Source organism: Ptychodera flava, chromosome 14 (genome assembly GCF_041260155.1).
Source record: "Ptychodera flava strain L36383 chromosome 14, AS_Pfla_20210202, whole genome shotgun sequence".
NCBI classification, from domain to species: domain Eukaryota; kingdom Metazoa; phylum Hemichordata; class Enteropneusta; family Ptychoderidae; genus Ptychodera; species Ptychodera flava.
The window spans coordinates 11631302-11644955 of record NC_091941.1 but is presented as its reverse complement, the minus strand read 5'-3'; the positions used below and the strand labels follow the sequence as shown (position 1 = coordinate 11644955).

General features: G+C 37.7%; 1 protein-coding gene across 3 annotated transcripts in view; it reads left to right on the top strand.

The window, feature by feature from the left end:
* LOC139149353 (nuclear receptor subfamily 1 group D member 2-like) overlaps window positions 1-2804 on the top strand; it is a 50267-nt gene extending 47463 nt beyond the window's left edge. For all 3 annotated transcript variants that reach the window (XM_070721073.1, XM_070721072.1, XM_070721074.1), the window contains exons 8-9: window positions 459-539; window positions 2505-2804. In XM_070721073.1, coding sequence (XP_070577174.1) covers window positions 459-539; window positions 2505-2677 — 254 coding nt within the window. In that variant the 3' untranslated portion in view covers window positions 2678-2804. The remainder of the gene's footprint in view (window positions 1-458; window positions 540-2504) is intronic.
* Window positions 2805-13654: the final 10850 nt, after the last annotated feature.

The window sequence follows — 13654 nt, the reverse complement described above, 5'->3', positions numbered from 1 at the left end:
ATTTGATCACACGTCAGATACAAATTTGCTTATGGGAATATTTAACAAGTACGTGTTACAGATACTGATTGTGAAATCATTTGCATATTTCACAAGCTATCCTAATTAGGTCAAGTATGAATGAAATATGGGACCACTGTAACCCGTTGGACTCAGTAAGAGATATATTGGGTTTCAATTCACTTTAAGTTTGCTGGACCCTTTGTACTAATTTGTAACTAATCAAAATTCGATCAAACTTTGTAATTAGTATGATAGGTAAATGAATTGACTTTAACGTGTCCATTGCTTTCTTTGTGGGAATGCCAAGATTGGCATTCAATATTTAGATTCAACTATGGTTACTGAAAAATGAATTCAGATAAATTCTTATTTCAAGTTATTCAGCTGTACATATTTATCAAACATGACAAAATGAACATTGTCTGATGCCCTCTTTTTATGTGTTCTTATTACAGACTGGCCTGGCTTGAAGGACAGAGCACCCATTGAAAAACTCCAAGACAAGATATGTTCAGCATTGGAAAAATACTGTTTTGGTAAGAATATATGCATTCTCTTTCAGAGATGCTTTGAAATAAGGGAAATATGGTTGAGAAATAAAGTTTGTATATCCCTCTTAATTGAGAAAAAATTATGCACTATATGTATGAACAAATGAGTTAACATTTACTGTTGATCATTTCACATACAAATTAGTAAGAGTAAGAATCTTGTAAGATTCTTATAATAAATATGAGTAAGAAATTTTCTTTTGTTTCTTATAATTCTACTACTCAAAATTGGTTTCACTACACATAGTTGTAAGAGTCTTATAAGATTCTTATTCTAATTTGCATATAAAATACTGATAAGAATCTGATTAGATTTTAAAAAAGATTTTTGCATGGGTTCCTAGTAAGGTGTTTTCAATCGGGTTGAAACACAACATATGGCAGGCAGTCACCTAGCAGAAAAGCCACAGACACAGCTGCTCGGCAAAATCTCCACTACGTCAAAAAAGAGAAAATTATGCATGAACAAATGAGTCAACATTTACAGTTGATCATTGAATTTCAAACCCTTATAAAGGTAAATATTTTGGTAAATAGGTTCCTACAGATGAACTAAATATATATATTGAATATATGATGAAATCTGCAATTTTGTATTTTTGGTACAATTTTTGCCATTTTTGGTCAAAAAATGTGTTTCTCAAAAACTACTTGTCTGATGCCTTTGATATTTGGTATACAGGTTCCTAGGGGTTGTCTTAGTGTGATATATTGAAATTTGATGACATCTTCAATTTTTGTATTTTTCGGTCAATTTTTTGCCATTTTTGGTCAAAATCTTTGTTTCTCAAAAGTTACTCATCTGATAGCTTTGATATTTGGTATACAGGTTCCTAGGTTTTATCTTAATATATTGAAATTATGATGAAATCTTCAATTTTGTATTTTTGCAGCTAATTTTGCCATTTTTGGTCAGGCCATCCTGAAATGAGCTATCAAAGATATTCACCTTAAAGATATTCAGCAGAGCTCTGTCGACTGTTGGGTCGCTTGTTTTTTCAAAACCGCTAGTCAGACAGCTTTAATATTTGTTTTACAGGTCCCTAGGATGACCTTCCTGAGATAATTTCATACTGTCAGGAAATACTTAATTTTGTATCCATGTCTACAATAGCTTCAAGGACTTTGGCCCTATGTTTTATTATTTTTATTTTATAAATCAACTGGAACTTCTTATTATACTCCCCAAAGAATGTTGAAACACATCCTATTTAGCTTGTCAACTTAGGGTCTATATGTGTAAAATGCATGCTTATTGTTTACATTTGAAGTCTAGTCCAGACCAGAAGTCAGTTTTCAACAATAACAATGCAGTTTACAAGCATAGGGGCTGAGTTGACAATCTGGATACTGTGTATATATCAGCATTCTTTCAGAAAGACGACAAGGAATTATGGTTCACTTCAAAATAAAAATGTTGAAATTATCAAAAGTTAGCATTACTGGGGCTTTAAGTTAATTTGCTATAAAAACTTACACTCAGATATTGTTTTTTCCTGTATTCATTTGCTGAATTTTTGTATTCACTCAGTATATCCCAAAATTATGACATAGATTTAACCAATTGTACTCACAATTACTTTAATGGAAATCACAGTTCATTAATATTGTGCATGTCAGCCACTGCAAATGTTAATATTAATAGATTATTGTACCTGACCTGGTAGTAATATGAACGGTGTCTCAGATATGAACTTACAAAAGCACTTAACATGTGCTGTATGAGATATCTCAGTGAATAGAAAGTGATTTGTTAATCATCTAATGAAAATTTTGCACTTAATTTGCATTTTGGTTTTATAATTATACGTTTGACTGTTGTCAGCATGACTGCATAATTGGAACAATCTATTTTATTTTGCCTTGATTTGCAAACATCTAAATTTTCTGTCAACTTTTTGATGTGTTTAGTAAATTGACAGCAACACTCTTATCTTGTTTTATTGACAGTGAAAAGATCAGAAGGATATGATCGTTTTGGTATGATTTTGACGATGATTCCCCAGCTACGACGTTTTTCCAGCATCCATCATGACTGTGTATTACAGCTTCAGCAAGGCATACCCAATTCAGATCTTTCACAATTATGGAATGAAACTTTATACAGTGATTGCGACAACTAGAATTCTTCCTTAATTATCCATTTCTTTTAATACGGGAATTGTACTGGAATAATATAGTAAATTGCACACCTTTCTTCTTTCAACTATGTTTCAGTCATTTTTCATTAAAGTTTTTCATGCACGGCAACAGAGCCAATACTGTACTATTGATTTATGTCTACATGCATGCACACACACACACACACACACACACAAAATATCTCTGTGTGTATGTGTGTGTGTGACTGTGTGACATCTTGGAATGTTAACCTTCGTTACTGAGTAGTAGGGTGTAAAGGAGAAATATGAAATTGGACAATGAAGATGAAAATGATAAAAAATGTAAATCTTAGCAGTAGCCTGCCTGACTACTCAGATCTTGCAAACAGTAGTACTTAGTTCAGCTTGAATTGATACATTTGCCATTTTTGAGCTCCAATGTCAAAGATGTAGAGCTGTAGAGTTAGGTACGTTGATTATGGCATATCCATTGTCTTGTGTCCTCTGCAAGGAAACTTATTATTTTATTTACATGATGAGGAAATTTGGATATGCAAATTATTTAAGGATGATCTCTTCATTTTCAAATTCTTTGGACAAGTTTTCTCTTTTTTGGTCCATACCTTGTTTAATATTTCCTCTGATACCATTGGTCTTAGAGCTTTGAAATTCATTATTTAGCTTCTTAGAGATACCGATGTTAATGTTATCGCCTTATCCACTTTCCCAACCAATGGCATTAGAAGTTACAAATTTGTGAATGTTCTCAGTGCAAACTTCATTACTCTGTAAGGGAATACCACAATCAGTAATCTTATGTTATGCTATAACGGCCGCACCCAGTCTTGTGATAGCTGAGAATTCAACTTGTATTACAAAAGAACATCATTTACACAAATCTGTGTCAAACAGAAACAGCAACAATTTTCTCAAACCATGTCAATTTCTGACATGATTGGACCAATTTCAATAGAACTTGACAGAAAGACAGCACTATGATGTCCAGACACGCATTAATTTGTCTTGCAATACAATTCAACATGGGGGCCTGGCAGCAATTTTATTTTCATTAATGTTAACATGGCAGTTGTTACATAACTATCTTCTTGGTGGTACTGTTGGCTTGGGACGCTGCCCGCCGAAATGCTGGCCGAAGGAACCATTGCAGACAATGGAACTCTTGAAGGAGACCTGGGTCCGAACTCGGTTTGAATGCCAGGACCGTCATTTGCTTGAGGCCGATTAGAAGGATTGTGAGTAATACGTGTAGTACCATGGACGTGTTCCGTATTCGCAGTTATAGTATCCAACGTTGCACTTGCAGTGGAGCGAGACAGGGAGCGAGTGGCCGGCCTTGTGTAAGGCTGCGCGCGGGGTCTTGAAGCTGGTTGAGCATTCGGACGCTGAGATTTTTTGGCTGTCTTTGGACGTCCTTTGGCTGGCATAGTTGTTCGACGGAAGGGATCGTAAGCGTATCCGGACGTAGAGTAATAGGCTGAGCTGGTATGGCATGAACCCAGCGGCTGAATGAATGAATGAATGAATGAATGGGAGCGATGAGACAAAGGCTTGATTATGTAGTGTCGTGTGCAAACGTGGCTGATTGGTTGGGAAGGAGGATTGATAACAGTCATGGGTAGAAGAGCCGATTGGCTAAGGGGACGACAGTGAAGATGTAAGGAAGGCAGATAGCTAGGTGTAATCACAAAACACATCTGTGATAAAACACAGATTCCACTTAATGTTTACCCTTCCAGAGCCGTTACTCAGACATGACTTGACTGATTTCATTCAAACTTCACAGAAGGACACAGTACTATGACATGCAGCTACATGTCTACATGTTTAACAATGCAGTATTGCTGAAGGCAATGAGTACTTGGGCCGTGATAGAGTAATTTTGAGGACAATATATACCACTATTCAAATATGGTCTTGAATTTCCTCCTGTCAATTAGGGATTAACTGGTTATTAAACGAAGCAATGGCATGACAACAGCAAAATATGTCTAGCAACTTTTGTGGAGTTTGAGGCAGGGGTTCTTTATTTATAGTGAAATTGCTTAAACTCCTTAAATATTCAAATTACAGCAAATTTCTTTTGTTCTCGATGGTAGATGTCTAATATTTAGATGGGCATATTTAGATTTCTACCCTATAGTTATCCCTATATACCGAAAATCGGACATCCAGCTCTATTGGCTTGCTCAGAATTAGATATGTGCATAATTAATGAGGTACAATATGTGGTGTCATAAGGTGTCCCATCATACCAAATATGAAGGGTGTAGCAGTTGTGGTTACTGAGTTGTGGACAAATATATATGAGGTCAAAGGTCATTGAGGTCACGTGACATTTTGTCAAAATAATTGTATTGCTAAGTTATTCCTGTATACCAAAATCAGACCTCTAGCTCTATTGGCTCGCTCAAAATTAGATATGCGCATAATTAATGAGGTACAATATGTGGCGTCATAAGGTGTCTTATCATACCAAATATGAAGGATGTAGCACTTGTGGTTACTGAGTTGTGGACAAATATATATATTTGAGGTCAAAGGTCATTGAGGTCACGTCACATTTTGTCATAATAATTGTATTGCTAAGTTATTCCTATATACCAAAAATCAGACCTCTAGCTCTATTGGCTCGCTCAAAATTAGATATGTGTATAATTAATGGGGTACAATATGTGGCGTCATAAGGTGTCCCATCATACCAAATATGAAAGGTTTAGCACTTGTGGTTACTGAGTTATGGACAATAATGTATATTTGAGGTCAAAGGTCACCAAGGTCACATGATATTTTGTCAAAATGTCTGAGATATCTGCGTGAACGGATGGACTCACTGATGGACTCACGGACGGATATGACCCAATATGTAAGCCCCCTGGACTTTATCCGTGGGGACAAAAAACTGTGTCACTGCATCCTTTAGGCAATATGAATACGATGAGAAACTAAATTTTTATTTTTCTTGGCCTTATACATGGTGTCTATGGAGAACTGCCTTATACATGGGAGTCTATGGAGGTGTCAGTAAACTAAAAAGTCCTCTAACACGGCCAAATTCGATCGCATTGTGAAACAAATCGACGTGCATCTGTATGGGGTTGGGTACCATTCTTGTGCAAAGTTTGAAAGAAATTGACCAGGGCATGTCTGAGATATCTGCGTGAACGGACGGACGGACGGACTGACATGACCAAACCTATAAGTATAACACCCCCAGGACTTCGTCCGTGGGCACTAAAAACAACGCAACAGTTATTACAGCTACACCGGCGGTAGGTTCATATCCAGAGCCCCGTACGGTCTGCCGCCGTCGCTTGAAAACAATCTCATAAACCTGGCCATATCAACTGTGTATGGGCAGCTGGATACTTGACTTCCCGGAGAAGGCGAGCTGTCACGTTCAAGCTCAGGATTATTTCACGATCAAATTTCAGTAAATTTACCTTACCTAGATGAAATTTTGTCTATAGGCTGAAATTTCGCCGAAGTTTGACAAAATTACATTGATTTTTCAGGTTCATATCCGACATTTTTGAGTTTTGAGTGCAGACAGAAATAAGATTTGAGGCTACATGGCTGCGACCCCATGTTGACCCCTAGCCCTGCGCACGATGCTACCTGCTACAGCTAACACACAGCATCGTACGCAGGGCTAGCGAGAGAGTTGCCGACATCGACGGTTATTTACGAGAAGTGAATAACGGACTGTCATTTTTGGAAGCGATCGAGTAGCTGAGGTAGGCTGGGATACGACTTGGGCCCAAGAACGCTGAATTTCGGCAGTAATTTGGCTTTTTACGTCAAGTCCCAAAATGGATTTGAAGTCACCGACCCTACGTACGGGTCTCTTCAGGGCTGTGGTGAGCGGGGCGATCAGCTGTAGCGGAACACACAGCATCGTACGCAGGGCTAGTTGACCCCAAGTGAAAATGTGTTCGCGATCAAATCTTCCTATATTTTTTTCAGAATTTTCGACAAATCATTGCTTCTTAAATCTTTTGTAAATATAAAATACTAAAATAAAAATGCGATGTGCCATGTCTCCAGATTTCTAAAATATCGTTCGTTGACCGTTCGACGGAATACTCGTTTCGCAAACTTGTGACGCAGTTGAAATTCAATACTGACCGCCAATAATCTTAATGAGACGAGATCATTCTAGACATCCTCCATTCGCGTTAGAGTTCAGCTCGCTTTTAGAGTATCATAACATTCTTCGGCCTTCGTTTAGATCGACCCTAATCTCTCCCATTTAGGAAATAAATACACAAGCTACCTCGACAAAACTTCGTGCACCATCCAGGACCAAACGCACTACAAATCTGTCTTGACGTCATCATCTCCTTACATGGTAATCGGCATACCGTATTTTTTAGCAAAGGAGACACAGAATACGTCGGAGTATTCAGTTTCAAAACGTATTACATTGTGTGATGTTGTCAAAAAAGGTAATGTTACTGCAGTGGTATAAATTACAAACACAAAAGTTCAAATCAGTTTATTTTGGACTGGCTATACCCAATATTTCATATTGTTTCTTATGCCAGATTTGACCACGTGCTTACTGGCGACCCCTTTACATGCAAATTTTGTGTCAAATGGTGTCTTCTCCTGGAAAAACAAATGTACGATTTCTATATGAAGGAGGCGAAATTTGCCCTCAAAACTCGAAACCACCCCTTCACGGGGTGTACCTAGCTATTTTGAACGAGCTTCTCGAATCTGCAGCTCTATTTCGAAATGATGGTCTGGTTTTCTCAGCTCAAGGATAAGTGTTCTCCATCGCTGTGGGCATTACTATTCTCAGCTGGGGTACAGTTTCCAGTCGTAATGTTTTTCATTGTGTCCGGGATATAAAACATTTCCTTTTCACACTTTTACTTGGATTAACACTAGTCCACATCTTGTCAGCGATTAAACATGTTTCAAGTTTAAATGTTAAATTCTGGTCTCGAGCCCTCTTGTTCGACCAAACTGAAATTACCCCTCCCACTTTGGCTGGTCCAGTGGGTGTAGCAAGGGTCGTGCCATTGCCTAGGAAACGGAGGGTGCATTAATTGTTGCATTTCGATGCACATTTTGATTATATTCAGAAGATTTTGTGGCAAAAACTCAGATAGAGAAGCATTAATATTCACATCTCACTTATTCAAGACTGGCCGAGAGCAGCACTTCCATTCAGTTAACATCATTACGCCATTTATTATGCCAGAAAGATGAAGCCAAGACATTTTGCCCTCCCTGGTCTCAGCCAGAAATGGTTATACCTTACAGAGTTTTTTCCCACGGAATGAAAACAAATGTACTTGGGCTGAGGCCCAAGTACATGTTTAACAATACCATCTAAAATGTATGTTCGGTAGGAATTTTGCTTTAATTTTTGTTGATATCGAGCCAGTGCCCAGACAGATTTTGGTCATTTGTTTCACTGATATCGTAGGGGATGTGAGTTTAGATAACAATCTGGATCATAATGCTTTCAGTAACTCAACCTGACTCACAAGTTGTCCACTCTGACTACTTTGGATCTTTGTCAAACACGATTAGAACTAATTTGGGATAATTGGATCATCATATTTTCAAATTTCTCAAAAGTGTTTGGTGCCATCTAGCTGAATGTTGCAATATTACAAATTACTCATAAAAGCAAGTGTGTAACTTAGAAAGAAAAGCACATGAGCTTACATTTGCAGGTTAAAACGACCTTACTTCACCATCCAATTATCCCAAATTAGTTCCAATCGTGTTATCATAAGATGGTATTGATGTCTCGATTCTCATTCTACCCTTGTACTGCCAAGGCATACAGATGCACATCAGTTTGTTTTGTGATATGAGCTAATATGGCCATCTGGCAGTGATTTCTGTTTAAAATCTGTATGTTCAGAGCCATTACTCAGAAACTCCAGGATTGATTTTTGTCTCTTGGTACAGGGGCCCATATACTGAAAGATGTGTTGCTTGAGGATGCTCTATACATTCCCCCTCTTACAAGAAATGAGGAGGGTAGAGTGCGCCTTCAAGCCATGGATCTTTCAGTCTTCAGGACATAGGACCATGAAATATAGATGAATGACAATCGCTTTACATGATATTATCCAAAATGGCCATCTTGTGGCCAGCTTGTTGTAATGTTTGTCAGGCTGGAGCCATATTTAATAATACACAGATATGCTAAGACCAATTTCATTTAAACATGACACAAAGAAGATGTACTGTGATGACTATATATACCTATGCTTACCAGTCACAAAATCTGATGCATTATTTTTTGTTCAGTAATATTTTATCAGAATCACCTACATTACAGGGTGGAGACTATGTCATTTACAATGACTTGTTTATAGATATATGCGACCACTATTTGTTGAGGTGTTAAGCATGTAAATTCTACATGCACATATCCATTTTAAAAGAACTTTAGGTTTGTTTATTCTCTTGTATTCCCAGTTCCTATCATATTATACTTTTGGAAAGAGAAATATCTTTTAATTGTAGAACAGAAAATATCAACCATAAAAACCAGCAATTAGTTTCAGAGTATTTTTGGCAGGATGGCATCTGCAAACAACACAAGGATAAAGTATTTATTCCATTATTGTATTATCTATGGTTATTTTGGGAGAGTTTCACAAGATGTTATACTTGCATTGTGGCATGAGCTGGTTGCATTTTCTCAATAAATATCTCATCTCAAATTTTCAAGAACTCTTTGGAGCTATGCATAATACCTTACAAGTGGAGGGGTAATCATGAAACTTAATGTAGAAGTGGAGGACGTCAATCTGACAACAACATGCAAATGGACTGTCTTTTAGACTAAATCTGCAGGATCATTTTGGTAGTCTTTCAATTGTCAGAAATTACCAACACTAGAATTAACAGCACCCATCTGTCAGCCAAAAATACCAAGCCTCCGATGACAGCCACTGACAATACCTTTTAAGCAGATCTTTCCTCCTTGGATTAATTGACTAATTTTGTACATATGTTTATGTAACAGCTAGAGTTATTAACTATATTAGGTATGTTGAGGATCGTTCATACAGCAATATGTTCATACACTAGTATAGTGTATTTGTATATTATATAGCATGTGTAATTATACACAAAAAAGCTTTTGAGCTCATGCAATAATATCTTCTTTGTTTCCGCTGCCACTCTCAAATTCGTAAAATTACTAATTTTTTAGATGATTTACTAATTTTTTTCATTGTTGATTCGTTGATATACGAATGCAGGAAGCAGCTAGTTGATTGAGAGCTGAAGGCCCCCAAACCTCAAAATAGTTCTGTCTAAGCACATGTGGTACTTAATTTGAATTTGATTGAATGATATTCCGTATTTGAACGGTTAAGTTTACTTATGAATTTCAAGATTTACTAAAACTTTCAATACCCAATTCGTAAATTTACTAAAACATTTCAGAAGCCAGAGGAAACACAGATCTGTATTCTTTATCTTTCTGTTTGCGGCCGATCTACCGTACAGGTCACAGGGGATGACCCAGTGAAATCAATTGAAATCTTTAAGAATATTGTTATTTTCTGTATATGGATAATCCCATTGGGATTTCTACAAATTGTGATGAAATATGCAGTACCTCAGCTTTTATTGTAATGGCGATTGTCAGCTATTAAGATTTTCAAATCGAGATGAATTCAGAAGGTTTCAGGCCAAGGGTTATTATTCAACATGTGTGTTTCACATTTTCTAGGTATAAAACCTAGTGTTTTTCATCATCAAATTACCCTGGTTACTTTGACTGAAAATCTTTATTATATAGTTTCAAATATATAGTTTCAAATATAATTCTGTAAAGTTTTATGCAGACATATTATGTCTATATCACCAAGTGTACGTAATGAGTAAATTATTGAACAATTGTGTGTAATTTTGTACAATCAATTTGATTGTAATTTAGGCCAATTTTGCCAAAATCAGCATGATTGGTACATTAAATTAATAAATATTTCCGAGGAGTCATCTTGCATTGCATTTTTTTGTACTTTCCAGAGTGTTCAGTTATATCAGTGTGATTTTTGTCAAAACTCAGTCAAGGTGAAGGGCATTCTATAGAGATTGAAGATTTAGCACCAAAACAATTATCAAGTAAATGAATTTATAAACGCCAAGCAAGCCTCATAATTATTTCACTCTTAGTCCTGTATCACATTTTAAACCTCTGTGATCCTGTCCTGTGTGTAAAAGTTTCAGAATATAAAGAATTCACATTGCCTGTTCAGGTAAAATTTCCATCCTGTAGGGAATTTTAAAGACCTAGAAACTGTCTTACAGTGCTCCTGAACCTAAACATGAAAATATCACTGGAGATTAGATTATGTATGTACCTATAAAGGGTTTTATAGTTGGAGGACAAATTTTACCCAGAAGGTTATTGTTCATGTTACAGCAAAGGATGATTAGGAGACGATGATCACATCCATGGGACTGTCCTCGTTTCCAGTTCCTTAGAGTTAGCCATCTCTAACGAGGCAATTTTAAAAACAAAGGATCACTGATTTTAACTGCTCTACCTCCGATTCTTGAGTATGTAGGTTTTCTATGAGAGGAAACCTGCAATTTTTGTCACCACCCATAGAACGTCAAATGTCGTGCACATTTGTTAAAACATTGCACCTGAAGGACTTGCTAAAAAGTGAAATGAGATGCGTGCCAAACAATCACATGTGACGTTATTATGGCATTTTGCCCAAAGGGTGCGTTATTATACTGATTCTTGAGTCTGTTTTGATAGAGGAAACCATAGTCGCTCGTTTTCTCCAGTTTCGCTCTGAGACATGCGCGTCCCATAGACGTGTACGTATATAACACGTAAAATGAACACGTGGCCTATACACACGTCTATGGCGCCAAGGCACAGAGCGGAATTGGAGAAAACGAGCGACTGTGGAGGAAACCTGCAAGTTTTGTCGTCATGCATAATGATGCATAGAACGTCAAAAGTCACATTTGTTAAAACATTGCACCCAAAGGGCTTGCTGAAAATGAAATGAGATTCGTGCCAAACAATCACATGTGACGTCAATATGGCATTTCGCCCGAGGGGTGCGCCATCAGGTCTATACTGATTCTTGATTGTCAGAAGCAACCTGCTATTTTCGGGCTAGTGATATTCGGTGAAATGACGAAACCGCGAATTGAAGATATAAAGAAATAAAGAAACTGAAACACAGAAAGAAATAAATCAGACGAACGTCAAATTGTCTTGCCACTGTCTTCACACAGGTCGATTCGTTACACTCACGCCACTCGCTCTCCTCTGTCCCTTGGCAATCTTGTTACAGCGCCCCCGTGTGGCTAATTTGCTTCCAAGTGGCTTTGCTCATTGTTCCTGGTCTAGTAGTACCCCCGCGATCAGAAGATGTAGCCCTATCACTATTTTAGCTTGAAATATGCCCCAATACGAAAACACAAAGCGTCCAGAACTCTTGTTGATGATTGGTCAACTATGACGCCATACACCGGATCGCGCATATATAGAGGGCGTTATTAATTACGGTCCCCCCGGGGGGGGGGGTCAGAGGAATCTGAGAGGGAGTAACTAAACAAATTGAAAGCTATAAGGGGGGTGCTCAAAATGCCGAGAGAAAGAAAGGGGTTACTCAATTTTTGATGTGAAATAAATTGAAACAACTCTCAGATTGCACTGTTGCACACATCAATTTCTCAAAATTTTCGATGCGAGATGGGGGACACCCCCTCTCGCGCTCTCCTCAGGCCTGTGAAGTGGTCTAAGTTTTACCAGGTGAAAAACAAATTATCATTGCTTGGTTGTTGAATATTGAGACTCAAACACTGATCATGCAAAAAATGTAATAAAAATATCAGTGTTCGATGTCATTTTCAAAGGGTTTTACAGTTTTACCGAGTGCAACATAAATTGAAATACCTCTCAGATTGCACCATTACACGCATCAATTTCTCAAACTTTTCGTGCTTTCCCCTTAGGGTGTTCTAACAGTTTAACTTAGTGAAATTAAAAAAATTAAAAATACCGCTCAGATTGCACCAGACTACACCATTGCACACATCAATTTCTCAAAATTTCCCATGCAAGATAGGGGACACTCCCCTCTGACACTTCCCCCTCAGCCTCTCGCATGTTCTCCCCGCTACTTTAAAATTCTGCTCACTCACATATCCTGGTGATAACCCTGTCATGATACCCATCCAAATTTACTATATGGTTGGATACTGGTTATCGCGTGACCTTATATCTTTATTTTGTTCTGACTTTGAATTTCCTTTCGTTGGTTTCACCATTTTCAACCGTCATAGATAACCAATGATAATCTAGCAGGGTACACCAGGATTTGAAAGGTCTTTACTATTTCTGTATTTTTTAAATTTTACAAATAACTGTATTGATATTTAACTCTTCTAAGTGGGGGAAGGGGGTCAGTCAAAATTTTTGTGTTAGCGTGGTATATCAAATTCATCTTGGTTTGCAGGGGGATTACTCGAAATTTCGGAGTTGTCCGATGAAATTCCCCCGACCCCCCCTCTCCAGGCCGTAAATAATGACGGCTCCCTAGAGTATGTCAACGATGATTGACTCTCTTCATAACGAGTCTGGCTTGTTCACTTAGAGGGAACTATCATCAAACCAAAAGGAGGAGGGATACATAACAGGGTAAGGCGACTGATGAAGGGACCCCTCTTTGGTAACGAAACACTGTTAGGACGAACATAAGGGAGCGTTCAGTTATTACGGCCGGGGTAGGGCCGGCAAAATCCAGGGGGGTCATCTTAAATTTGAAAACTGCAAAGGGGGGGTCATGTATTTTTCAAACAGCTCAGGGGGTCACTTAATTTTCATAAGTATCCGTCCCGTCAAAAAGCAGTTTCTGTGTTCAGAAATATTCTTGGAGATAAAAATGATTCGCTGCATGATTTCATTCTCTGAAGTCATTTAACTGTACATCTGAACAAAAGTATAATCATCTGTCCCATGAA